The sequence below is a fragment of the Microcaecilia unicolor genome, chromosome 3, assembly GCF_901765095.1.
Source record: "Microcaecilia unicolor chromosome 3, aMicUni1.1, whole genome shotgun sequence".
Classification (NCBI taxonomy): domain Eukaryota; kingdom Metazoa; phylum Chordata; class Amphibia; order Gymnophiona; family Siphonopidae; genus Microcaecilia; species Microcaecilia unicolor.
Genome location: NC_044033.1, coordinates 487,253,147 through 487,278,329, shown reverse-complemented (window position 1 = coordinate 487,278,329; position 25,183 = coordinate 487,253,147). Strand labels below are relative to the sequence as shown.

General features: G+C 45.9%; 1 protein-coding gene across 1 annotated transcript in view; it reads left to right on the top strand.

Annotated features, from left to right (window-relative positions):
- Positions 1-24,894, top strand: part of LCA5 (lebercilin LCA5) — a 124,309-nt gene extending 99,415 nt beyond the window's left edge. The window contains exons 8-9 of the mRNA XM_030199065.1: positions 15,184-15,337; positions 23,958-24,894. Of these exons, the coding sequence (XP_030054925.1) occupies positions 15,184-15,337; positions 23,958-24,799 (996 nt within the window). The 3' untranslated portion in view covers positions 24,800-24,894. The remainder of the gene's footprint in view (positions 1-15,183; positions 15,338-23,957) is intronic.
- The last annotated feature ends 289 nt before the right edge of the window (positions 24,895-25,183 follow it).

Genomic DNA, 25,183 nt, shown 5'->3' with positions numbered 1-25,183 from the left:
GTACCTGTATTATATGTAAGCCACATTGAACCTGCTATGAGTGGGAAAGCACGGGTACAAATGTAACAAAAAAATAAAATAGAAGTCTATAAAATACTGAGTGGAGTGGAACAGGTAGACATGAATTGCTTGTTTACTTTTCCAGAATAAGCTACTAAGTGGTAAATTTAAAACGAATCGGAGAAAATGTTTCTTCACTCAACGTGTAATTAAACTCTGGAATCGTTGCCAGAGAACGTGGTAAAATCAGTTAGCTTAGCAGGGTTTTAAAAAAGGTTGGATAATTTCCTAAAAGAAAATCTTAAAGCATTATTAAGATGGATTTGGGAAATCCAATGCTTATTTTAAAGGTAAGCAGCATGAGCACATAAGCACCGCCATAGTGGGAAAAGACCAATGGTCCATCAAGCCCAGCATCCTGTCTCCGTCAGTGGCCAATCCAGGCTTCAAGAAACCGGCAAATCCCCCCCCCCCCCCCCCCCGAAAAAAAATGTAATAATGTTCAATGGACTTTTCCTTCAGGAATCTGTCCAAACCCCCCATTAAACTCCGTAAGGCCAGCTGCTGTCACTAAGTCTCTGGCAATGAGTTCCAGAGTCCAACTACACTATGAGTAAAGAAAAACTTTCTCCTATTGTTTTAAATCTGCCATATTTAGCTTCATCTTGTGTCCCCTGTTCTACTATTGTTTGAAAGTGTAAACAAATGCTTCACATCTGTCCGCTCTACTCCGCTCATTATCTTGTAGACTTCTATCATATCACCCCTCAGCCGCCTCTTCTCCAAACTGAAGAGCCCTAATCTTCTTAGCCTTTCCTCATAGGGAAGTCCTCCCATCCCTTTTACCATTTTTGTCGCCCTTCTCTGCACCTTCTCCAATTCCTTTATATCTTTTTTTGAGGTGCGGCAACCAGAAGTGAGCACAATATTCGAGGTGCGGTCGCACCATGGAGCGATACAACGGCATTATAACATCCTTGTGTTTGTTTTCCATCCCTTTCCTAATATCAATATTCTGTGCGCTTTCTTAGCCGCCGCCACACTGAGCAGAAGTTTTCAATGACTTATCAACGATGACTCCCAGATCCCTTTCTAGGTCTGTGACTCCTAACGCGGAACCTTGCATGACATAGGTGTAATTCAGGTTCCTCTTACGCACATGCATCACTTTGCACTTGTCAACATTGAACTTCATCTGCCACTTGGATGCCCAATCCCCCAGTCTCGCGAGGTCCTCCTGTAATCTTTCACACTCCTCCTGCGACTTGACGACCCTGAATAACTTTGTGTCATCTACGAATTTAATTACCTCACTAGTTACTCCCATCTCTAGGTCATTTATAAATGTTAAAAAGCAACGGTCCCAGCACAGACCCCTGAGGGACCCCACTAACTACCCTTCTCCATTGAGATACTGACCATTCAATCCTACTCTCTGCTTCCTATCCTTCAACCAGCTCTTAATCCATAGTAATATCCTACCTCCGATCCCATGACTCTCCAGTTTCCTCTGGAGTCTTTCATGAGGCACTTTGTCAAATGCCTTCTGAAAATCCAGATACACAATATCCACTGGCTCCCCATTGTCCTCATGTTTGTTCACCCCCTCAAAAAAATGCAGTAGATTGGTGAGGCAAGACTTCCCTTCACTAAATCCGTGCTGACTTTGTTTCATGAGCCCATGTTTTTGTATGTGCTCTGTAATTTTATTCTTAATAATAGCCTCTACCATTTTGCCCGTTACCGACGTCAGACTCACTGGTCTATAATTTCCCGGATCTCCTCTGGAACCTTTTTAAAAAATCGGCATAACATTGGCTACCCTCCAGTCTTCAAGTACAACACCTGATTTTAGAGATAGATTGCATATTACTAACAGTAGCTCTACAGGGTCATTTGTCAGTTCTATTAATACTCTGGGATGAATACCATCTGGTCCTGGTGATTTACTACTCTTCAGTTTGCAGAACTGACCCATTACATCCTCCAAGTTTACAGAGAATTTGTTTAGTTTCTCTGACTTGCCTGCTTCAAATACCCTTTCCGGCACCGGTGTCCCTCCCAAATCCTCCTCGGTGAATACCGAAGCAAAGAATTCATTTAATTTCTCCGCTATGGCTTTGTCTTCCTTGATCGCCCCTTTAACACCACTTTCGTCCAGCGGCCCAACCGATTCTTTAGCCGGCTTCCTGCTTTTAATGTATCTAAAAAAAGTTTACTATGTATTTTCGCTTCTAACGCTAACTTTTTTTTCAAAGTCCTTTTTTGCCCTCCTTATCTCCGCTTTGCATTTGGCTTGGCATTCATTATGTTTTATCTTATTATTTTCAGTTGGTTCTCTTCTCCATTTTCTGAAGAATTGTTTTTTTGGCTCTAATGGCTTCCTTACCATACTGTTTAGCCACGCTGGCTGACGTTTGGTCTTTTTTCCTCTTTTTCTAATACGCGGAATATATTTGTCCTGTACCTCTAGGATGGTGTTTTTGAACAGCATCCACGCCTGATGCAAGTTTTTTACCCTGTGAGCTGCTCCTTTTAGTCTTTTTTTTTTTTTTTTTTCACCGTTTTTCTCATTTTATCCTAATCTCCTTTTCTAAAGTTAAACACTAGTGTATTTGATTTCCTAAGTTCACTTACATCAATGCCAATATCAAAACTGATCATATTATGATCACTGTTATCAAGTGGCCCTCGCACCGTGACCCCCCACACCAGATGATGAGCTACACTAAGAACTAAGTCTAGTATTTTTCCTTCTCTTGTCGGCTCCTGAACCAGCTGTTCCATGAAGCTGTCCTTGATTTCATCAAGAAATTTTATCTTCCTGGCGTGTACCCAAGTGTTTTTCGTGATACATAGCTCACGGTTTTTGTTTGTTTCCATAAGTTCATCCCATTAAATTCCCAGCCTCCAGAGGACTAGAGGTCTACTCTGCACCAACCATAGGTGCCACCTCTCTGGCGCCCTGATGCTCAAAACTCCGGCGCTATTCCGAATAGCACTGTAAAATACCATCAGAACAGCACAGAAGAACAATGCTCTAATGCTCAATGCTAATGAGATGCAAATATAGGTGCGCTCGTAGCGTTGAGCATTAGGGAGTTTGGCGGGAGGATTGTGCGTTGGCGCAGGAGAAATGTGCTTGGCACATGCGTTGCAAACCATACGAGAGGTTTGCTGACCTGATCATGTATACCTTGGAGGAAAGGAGAAACTTGGATGACATGATACAGACATTCAATATTTGAAAGGTATTAATCCGCAAACAAACCTTTTCTGGAGACGGCGAGGCGGTAGAACTAGAACATGAATTGAGGAGTAATGTCAGGAAGTATTTTTTAACGGAAAGGGTGGTAGATATGTGGAATGCCCTCCTGCAGGAGGTGTTGGAGATGAAAACGGTAATGGAATTCAAACATGCGTGGGATAAACACAAAGGAATCCTGTTTTGAAAGAATGGATCTACAGAATCTTAGTGGAGATTGGGTGGCAACGCCAGTAATTGGGAAGCAAAACATGTCCTGGGCAAACTTCTACGGTATATGCCCTGATCATAACTGAACAGATATGGATGGGCTGGAGTGTAAATTTTAAAGGGCTTCGATGTTAGCTTCAGAACTTTTAGTACAAGAACAGTGCTGGGCAGACTTCTACAGTCTGTGCCCTGAGAATGGCAAGGACAAATCAAACTCGGGTACACAATAAAGTATCACATACCATGTAAAATGAGTTTATCTTGTTGGGCAGACTGAATGGAAAGTTCAGGTCTTTATTTGCCATCATCATTTACTATGTTATTATGACTGGGCTTCCAAGATGGTATTTTTGAATAACGTCCAGGACTGATTTAGTGTCCTAACCTTTGCAGCCAATCCTTTTAGTTTCTTGTTAACCATTTTTCTCATTTTATTATAGTCCCCCTTTCGTAAATTAAATGCAGCTACATTAGATTTCTTTGCGGGTTCATCCCAGATAGTAGCTCAAACTTGATCATGTTATAATCACTTTCCCAGGGGAGATCACGTGATGCAGTGAGAGCACCGGTTGCATTGTAGCTGTGCTCCTGAGCCCCCCCGCTCCTTTTGGCAATAATTTTGGCAAATTTGAGCCTTCAAACTACGGGGAAATACCGATGCCATCGCCACACGCAAGACCTTAAAAGCCGAAAAGAGAAAACCGCGCTGCTTATCGCGGCTGCAAAGATGGCGGTTGATATGGTGGGAACTCAATCGGAGTTCACAGAAAGCAGCTGGAGCAGATATCGGCGGCGGTTGGGCTGGCTCTGGAGCCGATTGGAGGCGCTAGCGGGTAAATTTGACAAAATGGATATGCTCATCTCAGAACTTACCAACCGAACGCTGGAACTGGAGAGTCGAGTTTCAGCTGTGGAAGACTCGTGGAACGCATCTGGGCCCCGCTTGCAGGAAATGGCGCTCAAATTGCAGCAGCAAAGTGATAAGCTCGAGGACTTGGAGAATCGGGCACGTCGCTCTAATTTAAGGCTTGTGGGCTTCCCAGAGTCAGTGGTGGAGAGGAACCTGGGGCCCATCTTGGAAGCATGGCTAAAATAAGAATTTGCTCTGTCAGATAGCAATGGAGCGCTTTGCTTGGAACGAGCACATCTGGAGGCAGCACGCGGAACAGACTAAGCCACGTGTATTGACTAAGCACGTTAGTTATCATAAAAATCCATAACTATCTTCATATAGAAGAGATTCTGCGTGGCTTTAAGGAGAAAAGAGATTCCTTGAAATATGATGGGCAAAGAGTGCTGATTTTCCCGGATTACTCGGCGGGAATCCAGGAGAGAAGAAAGCGGTTTCATCCCCTGTGCGCTAAGCTGGCGGAGAAAAAGATTCGCTTTATGTTAGTCTACCCCAGTGTTAACGATTCACAGAGGGCAGATGGAATGCATTTGACTCAATCAAGACAGCCTCAGAGTTTGTTAACAAGGTGGATGAGGAGAAGTCACACTTAACTTGAAAACACGAGGTGTGGTGCAGGGACATAGACTGTGGCGGAGGAGCGATGGTGTCATCACTCTGCCACAGGTTTAAGACGCTTTTTGTAATGCATTGCTGGACAAGGTTTGACAAGTTAAAGTTGTCTTGTTATGATACTAGTATGAGGTAAATTGTTAAATTGAGGGGAGGGAGCGGGGGGCTCTTGCATGAATGTGATTTCTCAGATGGGCTCTGGCTCATCTCTGTTTTATAAGTTACAGGTGGGGGGATGGATAAGGGGATGTGGGCTGGGGAGACATTTAGGTGGATGGGACAGAGATTTGGGAATGGGGTGGGGAAGGTGGGAAGGGGGCATTGGTTGGGAGGGGTAACCAGAAGCAAGTGTTTGGGCATTAGGCAGAGGGAACAATCTCGTGAGTGGTACACAATGGATAGGATGTTTAGAGGCTGGGGGAGGGCTGGGCCCCTAGTCTCGGTACAGGTATGAATGATTATTGTTATGGGGGGCATAAAATACGACCTCTACGTCATGTAGATAATTTCATGGAATGTTGGGGGAATCTCCTCTGTGATAAAGAGAGAAAATCCTGACCCATCTGAATAGGCTTAAGGCTGATGTGGCCTGTCTCCAAGAGACAAGATTATCTGAGGAGGAACATAAAAAGCTACAAAGAATGTGGGTGGGGAGGGTAGAATGGGCTTCATCGGGAGAGCGTAGAGGGGGGGTAGCGATCTTATTTACGGTCTTTGGTGTACTCAGTGGAAAAAATCTTCAAGATGACAAAGGTAGATATCTTGGTAAAGATATGTCTGCAAGGGAGGGAGATTTACTTGTTATCCCTTTACGGCCCTACCCCTCAGGTCCCAGGTTTTTTTTCCCATCTTTTAAAGGAACTGATCTCGTTCCAGGGTAAGCATTTAATAATAGCTGGTGATATGAATGCTTTGATGGATCCACATTGGACTGCACGGGTAGTAGGAGTCTGGGGGCCAGGGGCGGGAGGGGTGGTGACTTTACCGACCTTCGCCTCCTCCTTGGGGTTAATGGATACCTGGCGATTGCTGCATCCAGAAGATAGGGACTACACCCACAGATCCAGGGCACATGGGACCTGGGCTAGACTTGATCATGTGTTTGTCTCGACCTCTCTTTTCCCTGAGGTTACGGAGGCGAAGATAGACCAGGTGGTGGTCTCTGACCATGCGCCGGTTTGGGTGGAGTTGGAGGCCCCGGAGGGTTGTCTGCCGGTGCGACAATGGAGATTTCCCAATTACTTAATTAAGGACCCTGAATTTAATAGATATCTGAAGGGGAAATGGGAGGATTTCTCTATTCACAATGGGCAACATAAGACAAACCCAAAGCTGTTTTGGTGCACAGCCAAAGCTGTTCCGAGAGGGGACATCATTCAATACACAGTCCTGAGGCGTAAAAAATTAGCGGCAAATATTTTAAACTTGTCTGGGCGTCTGCGGCGGGCCAAGCATGCATTGTTGGGGACACCTTCCCAAACTAATAAGGATAACTATTTGTCTCTGCAAGCGACACTCAATTTTCTGATACATGAACAAAAAAAGGCAGGCAGTTTTTCAGAATTATAGGTTCCATAGATATGGGAACCAGCAAGGCGGTCTCTTGGCAAAATTAGTTAAATCTGGGAGGGATAGTAGGACAATAGCGGCCCTGAAAGATGACAAAGGGCAGGTCACTAATCAAACAAAGGACATTTTGAGGATATTCCAGGAGCATTTTCAGCAATTATATGCTCGTGGGAACTCCCCGAACAGAGCTGAAGTATCGGCATTCTTGGCGAAAACAGGGTTGGGAAAGTTTTCCACGGAGGTGCAGGATTTTTTGGATGCTCCCCTGCAGCCGAAGGAACTGCAGTTGGCAATTAATGGGTTGAAATTAAATTCTGCACCGGGTATGGATGGATTTTCTGGGGAATTCTATAAAGCGATGCAACTTCCCATAATGGGTCACTGTTGGATTATTATAATGCAGTACGGATACTGGGGAGTTTCCCCAACACGAAAATACAGCCTTAATAGTAATGCTTCTAAAACCTGGAAAATGGCTGATGACCCTGAATCTTACAGACCTATTTCCCTCATCAATGTGGACATTAAGCTGTTGTCTAAGGTGATGGCAAACAGATTGATTAGGCATATTCCTGGGATGGTGTGTCAGGAGCAGGTGGGGTTCATTCCGAAGAGGCACTCTGTGTTACATGTACGCAGAATACTTTTGGCTATGGCTAGGAGCGCTGCTAAGGGGGATCCATTGATTTTGGCTAGTTTGGATGCTTCTAAGTCATTTGACCGTGTGTCATGAGAATATCTTTTTCAAGTATTAGAGTGGATGGAAGTGCCGAGGGGGTTTAGGAGATTTATACAAGTCTTATAACTGATGTGGGGGCTAGGATTGCTGTTAATAGGGGAAGATCTGAGCGGTTTTCTATATATAGAGGAACGCGGCAGGGGTGTCCTCTATCGCCTCTGCTGTTCGACCTCTCCCTAGAGCCTCTACTTAGACTTCTGAATGGCTCTAATGAGATTAAGGGGGTGGATCTGGGTTCTGAAACTGTTAAAATACTGGCTTATGCTGATGATATTATGATGGTTTTATCCGACCCACAGTCCTCGCTGGAGAGTGCCTTGTCCTTGATAAAGGAATATGGGGCTCTCTCAGGATTTTTATTAAATGTCCAAAAATCTTGTGCCCTGGCAATAGATACGACATTACAGCGCAGGTGGAGAGGGGACTTCCCTTTAAGGTGGGCAGAGGAGGAAGTGAGATATTTAGGAGTTCTCATCCCCAGAGATTTAGGGGTGCTATACTCCCGCAATGTTAAACCTCTGGTTGAGCTGACAAAACAGAAGTTGACACTCTGGCAGTCTTTGCCCTAGTCTTTGTGGGGAGGATAGCCCTGTTTAATATGATGATTGCCCCTAAGTGGTTATATTTATTTCAGCAATTACCGCTATTCCTCAAAGGCAAAGAGGAGAAAGGTTTAAATAAGCTTCTACAACAGTATCTTTGGCAGGGCAAGAGACCTAGACTCCCGATGTCGACGCTTATCTCGCCTAGAGAGGGTGGTGGGATGGAATTGATCAGTATAAATCTCCTCTCTGTGGCTTGTGGAATGAGACACATCAATGACTGGTTTAGAGGCACATCTGAGTTTTCCCTGACTCCTATAGAGACATCGTGATTTCCGGGCTGGCATTTTAGTTGCCTTCTACACAGGGGAAGAGGGATGCCAAAGCGGGCGCTCCAGCTTCATCCCGTGTTGTCGGCCCTTAGGGCTACCTGGCGATGGATTTGTAGGAGACACCAGTTCACAGCAAGGGTAACCCCTCTCCTGCCCCTCTGTGATAATCCGGATTTTCCGCCAGGCCACGGTAAAAGTGTATTTACGCGTTGGGCTAGAAGGGGGGTAATTTATTTGTCGCAGGTGCTCACGAAGAGGGGAGACTGTGGCCCTTCTCAGAGTTAGAGGAGCTGGTGGGAGGGGGGGCGGGTCACCAGTATGCATATCTTCAGCTGCAGCACTATATCGCCTCCTTAAATTGGACGATCTAACTGAGGATGTGCAAGATGTATTACCAGAAATGTATACTCTGGGTGCACAACTGTCAGTACCACTTAAATTTCACCTTCAACAATTGAGGGACACAGCGTCAGAGAGAGATTATGCGCGCTTGGCCCGTGGCTGGGGGGAGGATCTAGGATGTGTGGTGACAGCGGAGTTATGCCAATCCTTTCTAAGACATTTGTACTTAATGAGGGTATTGATTCCACAGCGAGAACGACTGTATAAAATTTTACTCAGAACATATATGGCACCGAGGCGGGCTTCTAAGTTTGTTGCCCAGTGCGACGGTACATGCCCAAAGTGTGGAACTGTTAATGCGAACTTGGGTCATATGTTCTGGTTCAGCGATTTTGGGGAGGGATGTTGCGGATGGTGGATAGTCAATGGGGATGCACGCTGTTGAAGGATCCTATGATTCTTTTTCATAAATTTAGCTATTCTTCGTCGCCTCCGGCAGGTTTTAAGGGGTATATACAGTTGGCAGTTTACTTTGGGCTTGCCACGATCTTAAAATTGGATCTCAGAACATGGACCCTCTTTGGCCTATTGGAGATCACAGATGATCGCACAAATGAGATTGGACAGATTTCAGGTTAAAACCTGGGATAGTGCCCCTGGTGAACTATTTTGGAAACAATGGGAACCCTTGTGGTGGACTTTACCCTCTGGGGGGCAAAGCTTCATCTTGAACTTTTGAAAGGGTTTGGTACCGCACTGGGTACAGGAGATTTTCTGCCTCCGGTGATTAGTGATTCAGATTGGAGATTGTTTGTTTACTCACTTGCTCTGGAATTTGATTGACCACAATTGTTACGGGGGGAGGGTTAGGGTGGTAAGGGGAAGGGAGAGGGCTTAGTTAAAGACCGTACTTGATATTGATAGAGGGTTCTGTTTCAGATGTTTAATGAATCACTGTGGTTCTTATGTTGCAGCGCTGCCTGTAGAGTGTTTATATATTCCTCAATAACATAGAGTTAAGTATATTCAGGGTTGGGTTGGGGATGGGGTAGAGTTGGGGGGGGGGAGTAAATCTTTATTGACGAACTGTTTTGTTTTCTATGGTTTAATAAAGATGATTTAAACATAATCACTTTCCCAGGGGACCCAACACCACCACCTTTCGCACTATGCCCTGCATGCCACTAAGGACCGGATCCAAAATGGCTTCCCCTCTTGTCTGTTCCAGGACCAGCTGATCCAAGAAGCAGTCTTTTATTAGATCTAGAAATTTTATCTGCCTGGCACTCCCTGATGTAACATTTGTCCAGTCAATATCGGGGTAATTGACATCACCTATTATTATAGCGTTGCCCAATTTGCCAGCTTTCCTAATCTCTGTAAACATTTCTTCATCCATCTGTTCGTTCTATACAGCCCTACAAGAATACTCCTTCCATTCACACATGGAGTTTCTGTCTATAATGATTGCATGCTGCTATCTGTCGTGTGGAATGTTTATTTTTTTATCTCAATTCCCTCTTTAGCATATAGCGCAGCTGCCTTCCAATTTGGTCCTGTTAATACAGTGTCCCATTGATTGATTGTCCTCTTTCCATCAAGTCTCTGAGATGCCTGTTATATCAACCTCATCATTTAGTGCTATTCTAGCTCTCTATATCTTATTTTTTTAGGTTTCTAGCATTTGTATACAGGCACTTCAAACTGCGTTTTTTTTCCTTTGATCTGCAAGATGCTTAGAAGTTGAAGGAATATGTGCATCCTTTGTCCTGCTCAACTCATTAAGTACACCTGGCTTACTTATAGCATGTTGAAACCTCTCTACTGGGATTTCCTAAACGTCCTGTTTCAATAGTATCCTTTAAGGATACTCCACACGGAACCATGCATTCCTGAACAACTGTTGGCTAACCCCCCTCCCCACCCCCCCCAATTCTAGTTTAAAAAGCTGTTCTGTACAATTGCAGGCATGGGGATCCCTTCCACTCTCTCTTCTGGGGCATATTGCATTGTACAACATGATTGTAGTTACAAAGTGGCTCTACGTTTTTCAAACTCTCCCGCTTTACTTAAAGAGGGGGGAGGAAAAGAAATTAATGAGGTTAATGCAAAAAGTTTTGGTGGAGTGGGAAGAAACCCCGCCTTTACATTCCAACACAGAGTATACCGGTAGAATATGGAGGTTTGGGACTACTGAACGTGAAATATCTAACATAACTAGTGGCATGCGCCACATCACTGACTGGTTTCGCAGAACACAGGACCATACAAAATACAGAATTGGAATTACAATTATACCCAGAAACGCACTTCAGCAGCTATTTGCATACGATGGGATTACCATTGCCGCCCCTACTTGAAGCATACAGGAATAATGACATCAGCAAAGCAACTTGGAAATGGATCTGTAAATTACACGGATTTTCTTCGAAGGTTACACCATATTTGTCAATATGCGGGACCCTGCCTTTGCACCTGGAAGGCTATATTCTTGTGTTCCGCAGATGGAAAAGGAAAGGGATAGTATACTTGTTACAGTACTTACCCGTGAAGGTCAGATAAAGCCGTTCTGGAGCTCTGGCTGAGATATGCCCTGCTGAATGAGTTCTATTAAGCACAGCTAAGCATTATATACGTTCCTTGTCCTGGGAGGCGCTGGCGGAGGATGTCCAGGAAGAGTTGGCAACAGCATTCTCTTTAGAGGCACAGCAAAAAGTGCCCCTCACGGTTCCATCACAGGCACATCAGAGACACAGTTACTGAACTGGACTATGCCAAGTTACTGGCTGCCAGGAAACGAGATATCCCATGGCCCTTACATTGCCTCAGTTCAAGTCCATGTGCTTACAATGCGCAAAACAATGAACATGACACAGCACTGGGAGCTACAATACAAATTTGCTCTTCGACTCTACATTTCTCCCAGAAGAGCCTTTCACATGGGACTCCTCGCCTTGGGGAGAGTGCCTCAAATGCAGGGATCCGGGGGCCACCCTCGGGCACATGTTTTGGTCCTGCAAGGGCATAGTCCGATTTTGGAAGGAGCTAGTACAATATGTTTCTGAGATGTGGAAGGCGGGCTGGAAGTATGACTCGGCATTGCTCCTAGGCATCCTGTTCTCATACACCCTGTCCCGTCAGGATTTACCCGCTTTGTACGCAAAGCTATTGTAGTGGCTAAACAAGCAATACTCTCAGAATGGCTTACATACAACTACCCTACAGTATCGCAGTGGCGTGTGCGTATGATAACGTTACTGCGGGTAGAGAGGGTGGGAATTACAGACTTTAAAAACGAAGACTGGAGTGCGTTTCCAACTCACTTGGACTCCCTTTTGGAATACTCTGACTCCAACTGCCAGGAGTAGACTGTTAAACTTCTAGATATTGCCCTGTACCCTGCGTTATTAGTTCATTTGATGCCATAGCAAGGGAAATAAGGGGTGGGAGGGGAAGGGTATAGGAGGGAAGGTTAAGTCCTATTTGTTGGGGTAGAAGTACTATGTGTTAGTTTAGCCACATGGGGGAAAATATCAGACGTTCATACATGATGATGTTAACTTTTCTTCTTCCTTAAGTTTTGAATAAAAATGATTGAAACATAAAAGCTGCTCTGTCTCCTTTTTAAAAATTAGCACCAGCAGCCTGGTTCCATGTCGTTTAAGGTGGAGCGCATCCTTTCGGAACAATCTCCCCTTTCCTAGAATGTCGCCCAGATCCTAACTAATCTAAACCCCTCCTCCCTGCACCATCGTCTCAACCACGCATTGAGACTTCGGCGCTCTGCCTGCCTTTTGGGTCCTGCATGTGGAATGGGGAGCATCTCTGAAAATGTGACCCTGGAGGATCAGGACTTCAGCTTTCTACCTAAGAGCCTAAATTTGGCTTCCAGACCTCCCTCCCACATGTCATTGGTACCCACGTGTACCAAGACAGCTGGTTTCTCCTCAGCACTATCTAAGATCCTGTCTAGGTGATGAATGAGGTCCGCCACTTTCCGCATCATGCAGGCAAGTCACCAGGTGATCCTCATGTCCACCCAGCCAACCCATGTTATGATCACTGCTTCCCCGTGAACCCAATACAGTTACTTCTCGTACTATGCCCTGCATTCCACTAAGGACTAGATCTAATATAGCTCCCCCTCTTGTCGGTTTCTGGACCATTTGCTCCAGGAAGCAGTCATTTATTATGTCGAGGAATTTTACTTCCCTAGCATTCCCTGATGTAACATTTATCCAGGCATTATTGGGGTATTTAAAATCACTTCAAAAACAACCGCTTCTACAATAATATTCTGTATCAGAAGGATTGCCACAAAACTATAAAGTGGAGAAAAAAGACCTCAGTAGAAAAGGAAACACAACTAGTTGTAAGGCAAGCCTTCAATGTATAGGTGGCTCACAATAATCATCAGTTTAAAAAAAAAACTCCACTTACATATAGACTCAAAATAGGTCTTTATGTAGCAAAAACACTTACTGATACAGAGTAAACTCAGGAAACTGTATAATAAATTTTCAGTTGCCACATCAATGTTTTCACATAGTACTTATCTTGGAATAACATGTGTCTCTTTAATCCCAGTGTGAATCCAGTATAGCCACTCAAATCCCGTCAGGGGTTTCCTGTTTCACCAATCCAAGCTGCTTCAGAGGAAAACAGATTATATCTGATCCAAGACAGCGAAACAAGTAATACATGATTGTAACTTTCAAACGGCTTTCCAGCTCCAGGCACTCTCAAAATGGTGGAAGACATCACCAGAACGCTCAGATTTAAAATCTGGTGTCCCATGTCAGAGTATTGAACATCTATACTTATCACAGAAAAGGCTGTCCATTCTGTCGCTAAATTCATCTCTTTAGTGGTCACAGATTGCAAGGAAAAAAATCCATCACTGTTCATGCTGCCGAAGTAAACGTCTAATATCACCTCTGCGCTCTGTGACACACAATTGTTCCAGTGTTACACATTGGATGTCCTCAAACACATATCGGTTTTCTAAACAATGCATTACTAGAGGTTCATTTAACTTATTCGCCTGAATGCAATGTCTCTGTTCAATCAGTCGTGTTTTTAATTGTCTGGAGTTTTGACCCACATAATACAAATTGCACGGACATTTTATCAAATAAATCATATTATAGGAGGAACATGTGGCCTGGGCATGCAGAGGATGAACTTTACCAGTGTGGACATCCACAAACTGGGTAGAACCCCACATCACCATGCATACAGAACAAGAACCACATGCCATAGGAGCCAACTTTTCAGAATGATTGGGGGTGCTGAAATTTTGTTTTTTAACAGGTGGTGCATTTCTCCCCCTCCACCCCCCTCCATTCTTATCCAGCAATTCTCCTCTCTCCCCTGCCCTCTCCTCCATTCATATCCAGCAATTCTCCTCTCTCCCCTACCCTCCTTCCCATCTCATCCATGCCCAGCGAATTCTCCTCTCTCCCCTGCCCTCCCCTCCCTCCATCCATGTCCAACAAGTCTCATCTCTCCCCTGCTCTCCCTTCCATGTCCAGCGATTTCTCCTCTCCCCTCCATGTCCAGTAACTCACCCCAAACACCACCTGCCCCTTTTCAGCCCCCCTCTCCTCCGAGTTCCAGTCCCAACCCCAGCCCGACCTCTTCTCCCACAAGAGTCCTCCGTCCTCGCCTTCCTGCCTTCCAGAATTTAAAACTCATCTTACCTCACTCAGTCCCGGCAGCAGCAGTGAAAGGCGAGCAGGCTTGGTGCTTCAGCCTTCCCTTCTCTCTCAGCTCTGGTCCTGCCCTTGCGGAAACAGGAAATGAGGGCGGGAGCAGAGCTGAGAGATAAGGGAAGGCTAAAGCGCCGAGCCTACTCGCCTTTCACTGCTGCTGCCGGGACTGAGCAAGGTAGGATGAGTTTTAAATTCTGGAAGGCAGGAAGGTTAGGACGGAGGACTCTTAAGGGAGAAGAGGTCGGGCAGGTCGGGCTGGAACCGGAAGTTCCGACGGCAGCTAAAATATTGGGGGGGTGCTCAAGCACCCACGGAGTGGCGCCTATTCCACACGCCCTATGGTAACCACCCTTGTCCTTTTCATCCACCCCCACACTTCTGCTACACACAAAATGTCATTCAGATTACTGTTCCTTTTTTATGAAAACATTATTTTCATGTTTTGAAAACAAGAATGTGTACAGTATAGGAATATATTTTTACAGCTTTAATACCCTAGTGTGGACGTTATATCACGTCTCAATGTCCTTGGAGAAAGCGAAAATACTTACCCCAGTTATTCTCTGAGGACAGCAGACTTTATATTCTCGCAATTCCCTCCCACCTCTTGTTGGAGTTGTCTCCTTTGTTCTTTTACTTTAATTTTTGCTGTAGAATTAATCTGGAGACCACGTCTGCACGATGAGCGGGAAGCCATGCACGGTGGAGCTCCACAAAGCTCTTTTTGTTTTTTGCTATGGCAAATGCTGGACCATGCGATGTGGATCGGTATCACCCAATTTTGAGAATATAAAACCTGCTGTCCTTGGAGAATACCTGCTACATGTAAGTATCTTTGCTACATTTACACATGTAAGGCACGTGTAAGGCTTCTAGGTTGTAGAATTACCCTTCTAGTGTGCAAGGGAAAAACATTAAACCTTTGGGGGGGTTCTTAAATTTCTTAAGGAACAAGAAAATCTAGAGAGAGTGCTCAAAGAAGAGGCAGAGCGCGTAAGACAAGAGAGAGAATGGCAAGAACGAAAAAGAGAAAAAGAGGAAAAGATGAAGAGAGATTATGAACAGCAGGCTTTGGAGGAAAAAGCTCAGAAACTGCGTGATGGTAAGAGTCAACACTGTTAGCATGCGCAAAACTTCAATGAGAGTAAAATAAAATAAATGTTCCGGAAGCACTTGAAATTTGCATTGGTACTTCTGTTTTCTGTTACACTGAATCTGATAAAGGGAGGAGGCTCTTATAGCTTCATATGTTAGCTGGTTGGAACTAGTAACCAACCAGATCAATGCCTGTAGGTCGTTGGTAACTGGGTACAGGGTTATTGGAAGACATGAGCAAGACTGATGCCAGGCTGAGAGATGACAGCAGTGGCATGGTGCACTGGCCAGCTGCTGAAGTAAGCTTCAAAGTTTCGCAGCCACCTCAGTTGAAGACCTTTCTGTACCCTACCTCTTGGGGTGGTGTTTAACCGAGTGACCTGTCCAGGTACCATCCACTATGGCCATAGGGACATAGCCAGACAGTCGCTGAAGCAAGAGCTTCACTAATTTTGATAGCCATTTCTGTTGTTATAAATAGAAGAGGAGAGGCCGGGCTTTGGAGTAAGTATGGGATACATGTGCTCAATTGTCCAAGTTTATACATGTATAAAAGTAGATGCCAGGAAAATATGGTTCCTGCTTTTATCTGATGTAGATTTAGATAATAATACAGCGACAGGACTGGCACTTTTAACGTGTGCATCTTACAAACTATACAATTTACCACTGATTCTTTCCAACACGTCCACAGATAAAGCTACTCCTGCCTCAGAGCAGGTGTAAATGTTTTTGCAGAAGCTTTCAGGAGGGCAATTTTTATAAAAGGCATGTAGGCTCATATACAACTTCCAGATGAGTCATGTGGGTGGAATCATTAATTTAAAACTGCCTTCCCCCTCTGTAGGTAAACATATTTTCACTGTTACGTAGCATGTTTACTCATGTCTGTGTTGCAGAAGTATAGTGGAGGAGTAGCATAATGGTTAGAGCAGTGAGGTGAAAACCAGGGGAGCCTGGTTCAAATCCCATTGCAGCTTCTTGAGATTGAGTGTTTCACATAATCCTCCATTGCCTCAAGTACAAACTCAGATTTGAGACCTCCAAGGTCATAAAAATGCTGCACCTGAATGTAAAATCTTTCAATATCTTTTGGGCTTGCAGGTGATATATAAGAAATTAATAAACTAAATAGCGTGGAGGGAAGGCAGAGTTGGTAGACTGTATGCTGGGATTTCATTTTGAACTACCACACATGTGATTTGCAGCATGGATTTTGTACCTACAGCACTGGCAAAATACCCGCAGGTGTGCGCTCAGTGGGTTCATTGTAAAAGTTGCTCCTCTTTGTCGACTCCTCCTTGGTCAGCTACTCTTTCCCAGCCTGATATGTTCTATGAAGTTTTGACTGCAGTTGAGGACGTCCTTCCCTGCGACGGCAGTTGAGGACGTCCAAAATGTAGATGTTTGTGAGAAGGACATCCATGCCAAAAACGCCCCAATCGCGGGACCCTCCTCGGAACGTTCGGGTGGGGGGGTATGATTGAGACAAGTTACTGATCTGCCGTAAACAGTGGTGGATCCATGTTTTACAGTCATTGGAACCGTTTTCGGTGATGGCTGCGGAGGTTGTTAAGCGCTGTTCACGTTGTGGCAAGCGCAGATCAGCAGCGGGGCTCTGTAAATCGTGCTCTTCAGACGTCAGGGCCAGCACAAGCATGGCGAGCGATGTCTCTTCCCGCTCGGTGGAGCTGGCAGCAGGCGCCATCTTGGATGCGCCGCAAGGTCCGACCCCCGCAGGAGCGGAGGGGTCTGAGGCCAGAGGGGAGTCTCGGATGGAGGCTACCAGAGGAGCTGCTTGCCCCGGATTGGAATCGGGAGAGCCTTTCTCCCCTGAGTTTATGTTGCTTTTACATAAAGCGTTCAGGTTAAAGAGGGCTCCTGCCGCAGGTGTCTGACTCTGCGTTGCTACCTGGTTCCCCTCCGGTGGAGGCTGGCTGGGGATTGCCGTCAGGCATTTTTTCCCCAGACAGTTGTCCGCAGGACAAGTGTAGAAGGGCAAATTCACCTTCAGAGAGTAGCGCACCTCCCTTTTCCCCCCTGTGGTCGGGCTGTGGGGATTCTGAGGGGTCTGGCAGGCCTTCGTGGTCTGAGGAGCCAGAGGAAGGTGCCGGATTGCCACTGGATCCAGATGAATCCACCGCGGTTAGGATTTTCCACCGCGATGAGCTGCCAGCGCTTATTTCTGACGCCTTACAGGCCCTCTCTATTGAAGATCCTGCGCTTGGTGAGGCCTCTTCTGGTAATCCGAGGATGGCAAGTACTAAGAAGCCTGCTCAAGCCTTTCCTTTGCATGACTCCATTCAAGAGCTTATTTCGGCTCAATGGGCTGACCCCGAGGGGCCTTTGAAAGTTGCCAGGGCAATGGGGCACTTATACCCTCTTAGTGAGGAGCACTTGGCACGCTTGGCCGTGCCTAAAGTAGATGCCCTAGTCACGGCTGTGATGAAGAAGACTACCCTCCCAGTAGAGGGAGGGGTCACCATGAAGGACATGCAGGACCGACGGCTGGAATCAGCAATGAAATGGTCCTTTGAAATTTCAGGCCTAGCCTTACGGACGTCTGTGTGCAGTTGTTATGCTGCTCGAGCCTGCCTCGCTTGGTTGCAACAGGCAGTGGAACAGCCCGGGGATGGAGCGGAGAGCCCCTTGTGGAGGTGGCACCGCGGATGGAGTCGGCCTTGTCATTTTTGTCTGACACCCTGTATGATCTGGTCAGAGTCTCGGCTAAACAGATGTCTGTGGCGGTGGCCGCTTGCTGCCTTCTATGGCTACGGCATTGGGCGGCTGACATGGCCTCTAAGCAAAGGTTGGTGAAGTTGCCTTCCATGGCCTTCTCCTATTTGGTGAGGAGTTGGAGAAAATTGTCAGGGCCTGGGGGATGCTAAACCCCAGCGGTTACCCGAGGATAGGCGGTTCCCTCCTCTTCCAGACCTCGCTTCCGTGAAGCTAGAAGGTACCGCCCAGGGCGTTCTGCTGGGTTTACTTCGCGTGCCTGTTTTCAGCAGAGGAACTCCTTTCGCTCAGACAAATGCTCCGCAGCGGCCAGTTCAAGGCCTGGAGTTCATGGGCGACCCTCTCAATGATGGTGCGCAGGCCCACTCCTCGATTCCTGCAGTTGGAGGACGTCTTTCCCTCTTTCTCGAGGAATGGGTCAAGATTACCTGGTTTTGGACCTGCAGAGATGGCTACAGATTGGAATTTTCTGCCCCGGTGAGAAACGTGTTTTTGGAGTCCTGATGCGGCACTGCCGTCAAACGGGCGGCAGTAGAGGAGACCTTGCAAGGCTTTTGTTGCACCTGGGAGCGGTGATCCCCGTGCCTCCTGCCGAACGCGGCTGCGGTCGTTATTCCATTTATTTTGTGGTGCCGCGAAAAGGCGGGTCTTTTTGGCCCATTCTGAACTTGAAGAAAGTCAACGAGTCACTCAAAGTACGGCATTTCCACATGGAAACCCTGCGCTCCGTCATTGCGGCGGTTCAGCCAGGAGAGTTTCTCACGTCTCTGGACCTGAAAGAAGCTTACTTGCACATCCCTGTTTGGCCCCCACACCAACGGTTTCTCCGGTTTGCAGTGTTGGGAAAACACTTTCAGTTTCGGGCCTTGCCTTTTGGCCTCGCCACAGCTCCCTGAACCTTTTCCAAGGTAATGGTGGTAGTAGCTGCCTTTCTCAGGCGAGAGGGTATCCGGGTTCACCCGTACCTCGACAAGTGGCTCATCAGAGCGGACTCTGCAGAAGAGAGTCGTCATGTAACAGCCAGAGTGGTCTCAGTACTGCAATCTCTGGGCTTGGTCGTTAGTATACCCAAAAGTCACCTGACCCCCTCTCAATCTCTAGAGTATTTGGGGGTTCGGTTCGACACGGCCTCGGGGTTGTTTTTTTTTACCCGAGCAAAGGAGGTGCAAGCTTCAGACCCAGGTCCGTCTGTTCCTGAGGATGCCTCGCCCGCGAGCTTCGGACATTGTCCAGCTCTTGGGGTCAGTGACTGCCACCTTGAAGTGGTGCCTTGGGCGAGAGCGCACATGAGACCGCTGCAGTGTTCCCTGCTACAACGTTGGTCTCCCAATTCCCAGGATTATCAGTGCAGACTCAGTTGGCTCCCTGCGGCCCGACTCAGCATGGAGTGGTGGCTCTCAGATAGCAAGCTGCGGCGAGGAATGCCGTTAGCACTCCCAGACTGGTGCCTGGTGGTAACCGATGCCAGCCTGAAGGGCTGGGGAGCTCATTGCCAGGAGAGGCTTGCCCAGGGTCTGTGGACACTCGAAGAATCGAAGTGGTCCATCAATCGCTTGGAGTTAAAAGCGGAGTGGGAGTTGGCAGACGAAGTGTTCCTTCAACTCTGTGCCAAATGGGGAACGCCCGTAGTGGATCTGATGGCGTCAAGCACAAATACCAAAGTCCCGTGCTTTTACAGCAGACGGAGAGATCCTCGCTTGGCAGCGTTGGATGCCTTGGCTGAACCCTGGCCTCTGGGCCTCCTATATGTGTTCCCGCCTTGGCCCTTGATAGGGCGAGTACTCCTGTGAATTCGGCTGCACCAGGGAGTGGTGATTCTTATTGCCCCGGATTGGCCCAGGCAGCCCTGGTATGCGGACTTCTGGTGGATGCTAGTGGAGGCTCCTCTTCCTTTGCCTCTGGTACCGAACCTGTTGACGCAGGGCCCGGTAACCATGGAGGATCCCTGCCGCTTTGGTCTTACGGCATGGCTATTGAGAGGGCACAATTGAGAGACAAGGGCTATTCTAACAAGGTCATCTCCACTCTCTGGCAGGCCCGCAAGCGGTCCACTTCTGTTGCGTATGCCCAGATTTGGGGCCAGTTTGAGGCAATCACACCCGTGCAGGCTTCTGTCTCGCCGATTCTTGACTTTTTGCAGGCTGGTGTACAAAAAGGCTTGGCCTATAATTCCCTGCGGGTGCAAGTGGCAGCATTGGCATGCTTTTGAGGGAAGGTCGCTGGCCTCTCCTTAGCTGCGCATCCAGACATTGCACGGTTTCTTAGGGGGTGCTTCGGCTCCGTCCACCTGTGCAGGCACCTTGTCCGGCTTGGAACCTGGGGCTGGTATTGAAGGCTCTGCAGGGTTCGCCCTTCGAGCCGCTGCGGCGGGCTTTGGAGAAGGATATGACTTTAAAGGCAGTCTTCTTGGTGGCCATCACATCGGCGAGACGGGTGTCTGAGCTCCAGGCGCTGTCCTGTTGAGACCCATTTCTGCAATTTTCGGAGTCCGGAGTAACGGTACGTACTGTGCCTTCCTTCCTGCCTAAGGTGGTTTCAGCGTTTCACCTAAACCAGCCTATTTTTCTGCCCTCCTTTTCTAGGGAGGAGTTTCCAGAATCCTTTGGGCAGTTGCACCTTTTGGATATGCGCAGGACTCTGTTGCAGTACCTGCGAATGACTAATGTTTTCAGGACCTCTGGTCACCTTTTTGTTTTGTTGTCAGGTCCTTGCAGAGGATCTCCAGCATCTAAAGCTACTCTGGCTCGTTGGCTCAAAGAAGCTATTTCTTCAGCATATCTGCTGTCTGGCTGGCCTCCGCGTGAAGCCTTTAAGGCGCATTCCACAAGAGCGATTTCCTCTTCTTGGGCTGAAACTGGAGCACTCTCTCTTCAAGAGATATGCAGTGCAGCGACATGGGCTTCTAAGCTCTCATTTGCCCGACATTACAGGCTGGATGTGGCTGCCAGGAGGGATGCGCATTTTGGAGCACAAGTGCTTGCGTGTGGTGTGGCTTGTTCCCGCCCTAACTAGGGATTGCTTTGATACATCCCATTCGTAATGGATTCATCTGCTGCTGATGACAAGGAAGGGAAAATTAGGTTCTTACCTTGGTAATTTTCTTTCCTTTAGTCACAGCAGATGAATCCATGATCCCTCCCTGATTGACTCTGTTTTGTGTTCAGTTTTTCCTGCAGACATGTTCCCTCATTGGGAGAAGTTGGAAAACAGTCTTCAGGATTTCTGTTCTACTACTACTACTACTACTATTTAGCATTTCTATAGCGCTACAAGGCATACACAGGAGTTTGAGTTCGTCCCTCCTTTGTGTTATTGCTCCTGTTCTGGGGCGTTCTTTCGCTATGAGGAAAGTTCATGTTATGCTACTTGGTGGTTTAACACTGCTTTGGAAGCTTCAAATACTGAGAGGCAGATGGAGCTAGCCGTCCAGGAGGCACTATGGTTTTCAGTGTTCTCTATCTCCCCCTGCTGGTAGGTGGACACAACCCATTCGTAATGGATTCATCTGCTTGTGACTAAAGGAAAGAAAATTGCCAAGGTAAGAACCTAATTTTCCCTTCCACCAGGTCTCAGAGATGCCTATAATATCCAATTTTTCATTGTGTGCAATGTATTCCAGCTCTCCCATCTTATGTCTCAGGCTCCTTGCATTTGCATATAGACATTTCAATGCATGCTTGTTGCTCAGTTTTGTATCACGTTTAATACATGGCGTTATTATTAATTTTACTTGCGGCCATCTGATCCACTACGGTTTCTTTGACATCCTTACTTTCAAGGAAGCTATTCTTCCCTGTTTGAGTGATATCCTCAAAAGATACCTTATCCTGAACCATGCGCTTTTGAGCGACTGTCGGCCTTCCCCCTGCTTCTAGTTTAAAAGCTATTCTAGTTCCTTTTTAAATGTTGAAACCAGCAGCCTGGTCCCACCATGGTTAAGGTGAAGGCCATCAGATCGGAATAGGCTCCCCCTTCCCCAGAATGCTTCCCAGTTCCTGACAAATCCAAAACCCTCATTTCCGCACCATCGTCTCATCCATGCATTGAGACTCCGGATCTCTGCCTGTTGCTTGGGCCCTGCGCGTGGAACGGGTAGTATTTCAGAAAATGCTACCCTAGAGGATCTGGATTTGAGCTTCCTTCCTTAAAGCCTAAATTTGGCTTCCAGAACCTCTCTCCCACATTTTCCTACATCGTTGGTACCCACGTGTACCAAGACGGCCGGCTCCTCCCCAGCACTATCTAAAATCTTGTCTAGGTGCCGCGTGAGGTCAGCTACCTTCACACCGGGCAGGTAAGTCACCAGGCGATCCTCGTGTCCACCAGCCACCCAGCTATCTACATTCCTAATGCCGGAGTCTATCTGTTAAGGTATGTTACTCAGCTCAGGAACTAAACCCAACAGAGAACTCCTCCCAGGCAGCCCAGCCCCCACACACAGGAATCACAGTTTCACAGAAAAGAAAAGTACCCACAAAAAGAGCAGTTTTTCTGCAATAGGATAGATAATAGACAGAAAGCTTAGAGAAAACACACCCTAGTAGAAACAACAGCTTTTTGGTTTGGTTTTCTTTTTATATAAGTTTAGATTTTAGATTCAGAAAAGATTTTAGATCACTTGCAGCTTCTGCCAAACAAACCAAACCAGCTCAGAAATCCTCTGCTAAGCACAACAGGTCAGGCACTTCCCCCTTCTGCCTCTTATATAGTCCTTACACCACCTGACTGCATAATATCAGCCTCTCCTCCTACGTGGTGCTAATCTCCCTGCCGGAGTCTATCCGTTAAGGTATGTTATTCAACTCACTCGTCTCAGGAACTAACCCAACAGAGAACTCCTCCCAGGCAGCCCAGCCCCCACATAATGGATAAGAACGTAGGAATAGCCATATGGGGGTCAGACCAATGGTCCATGTAGCCCAATATCCTGCGTCTAACAGTGGCCAATCCAGGTCACACGTACCTGACAGAAACCCAATTAGTAGCAAACTAATACAAAATGAAGTTTACAAGAATCCATAAACATTAAACCTCCCCCACCTCAAAAAATTTATACAAAATTAAAGTTAGGATACCTTCTGTTATGTTAAGATACCCTCATAAGCTTCTCCCCCCCAACACCACCACCAACCTTGAGGGCATTATATAACTACCAAATTACTTAGTTGTAATCAGGCTCGGAATCCAGCTTTATACTACCTCGATCCATACAAAGAGCAATTTGATGTGACCTGCTGGTGGGGAAAAGCCCATCTTGGGCTTACTTTCCTAATTAGATGGTGTTGGTCCTCCAATAGGGTAAGTGGCAGACAGCAAGGTGTGGGAGCTCCCAGAGTCACTTTTCCAGCCAATACTGATATAAGAAGTGGGGAGGAAGGTAGAGTTAGAAAAGATCCTAGCTATTCACTGCCGTCCTCAGTGCTAACTGTTGTAAATGTTCATATCTATATAAAAGTCAACATTATGTTGTATAATTTTATTTTATAATAACCTGAAGCAAATAAGGAAGGCCCACATACAAAGATGCACAGCAAGACATGGTCAGCTTTCTTTTAGGTGTATGGTCCTCTGTCATCACCTTATATCATAAGACTCAAAGCACCAGTAGACTGACTGAACAGGAGCATAGTGAAAGTGCATGCTTACAGTCCACATGGCTGCTTCTGCTCATATGTTTTCTATTTAAAAATGAAGCGTGGAGTGGAATGAGGGGTATAGGTTCTGTCTCCCTGCATTTTTTAATCCTGTGGCCCAACAGAGGGAGAAAGGCATGAAGAGAGGAAAAAAGAACAAGAGAGTGATAGGGACATGAATTGTTCTTTCTTTTTTTTTTTTTTGCTTCTTGTTAATATGTATATTAAGTCCACACATTTTATTTTTATTTTTTACAGAATGGGAAAAAGAAGAACTTGAAAGAATACAAAAAGAAAATGATTCCTTCCAGGGAAATTTGGAAAAAGAAGAAAAGGTTAAGTTGGAGACAGAAATGTATAAGATGGAAAATGAAAAGCTGGACTTTGACAAACTGGAAGAAAGGCGCATGAAAGAGATTTTGCTTGCAAGGATGAATGAAATTGACAAGGAAAGTCAAGACACCTCTTACTCTGACATCTTTGGCACAAAATCCTCTTCCCAAATACAACTCTCAGATTCAGTGCCAAAATATGACACACCAGAGAAAAAACATAAAAACTACAAGTTTTCTGAGTCCACACAAAAGCTTTTTAATGGTCTTCCAATATTTGGAAACAGTGAAACCAGCACAAAGGCAGAAGGACAGGGACGCAGAGGCTTAAAGGCCACAGAGTCCAGTAGTGATTTGGCATTTGGCAGTTATGCACCTTCTTTTGGAAAACGTTCAGGGAGATCCAATATGTTTAATCAAAAAAGTGACATTTTAGAAGACAAACCTATTGGCAGTATAGATGTTAATATCCAGAAAGAAAAAAAGTCCAATCTAATGGAGCAACTATTTGGTGCTGGTGCTAGTGCCAGCACTACAAATTCTTCAAAACTCAATGATTCTGGTCCTTTTGCTTCAGGCAAGGATGACTTTGAAGCTAGTCATTCCCTCCTTTGGGATAAAGGGAGCAAAGTCAGAGCAAAAGATGACCCTGTCTTTTCAAGTGAAGGGAAAAATATAAGCTCTAGGCACCGTGTACCACATACAAGCAGACCAGCAGTGAAAGTTGTGGATTCTTTAGAAGATGAAATAGAAGAAGTGGTTTTGTGAGAATTGTATAATTCATTTTCCCAAATGTATATAGAAATGTTTCACTACAGTATTTATTACTTCATTTGTTTAAATTCTCATATATTTAAAAAAAACCAGCATTTCAAAAGAGTGATTTTGAGAAGTAGCAAAAAAAAATATATATATATATAATGCACAGTCTTCAGACTCTTTCTGATAGTACAGTACTGATTTTTGTACAGGCTGATTTTAATAAATACTTTTTTAAAGTACCGTGTAAGATAATGGTTAAAGGCACAAATTGCCTTAAACGTTTTGTAGATATTTCTGTGCTGTGAGCTTGGATATTTATTTCCTCATTTGTTATTTTGGTCTTGATTTTTTTCTTCCTACTTTTTATCTGTGTACTGTAATAATTGGCAT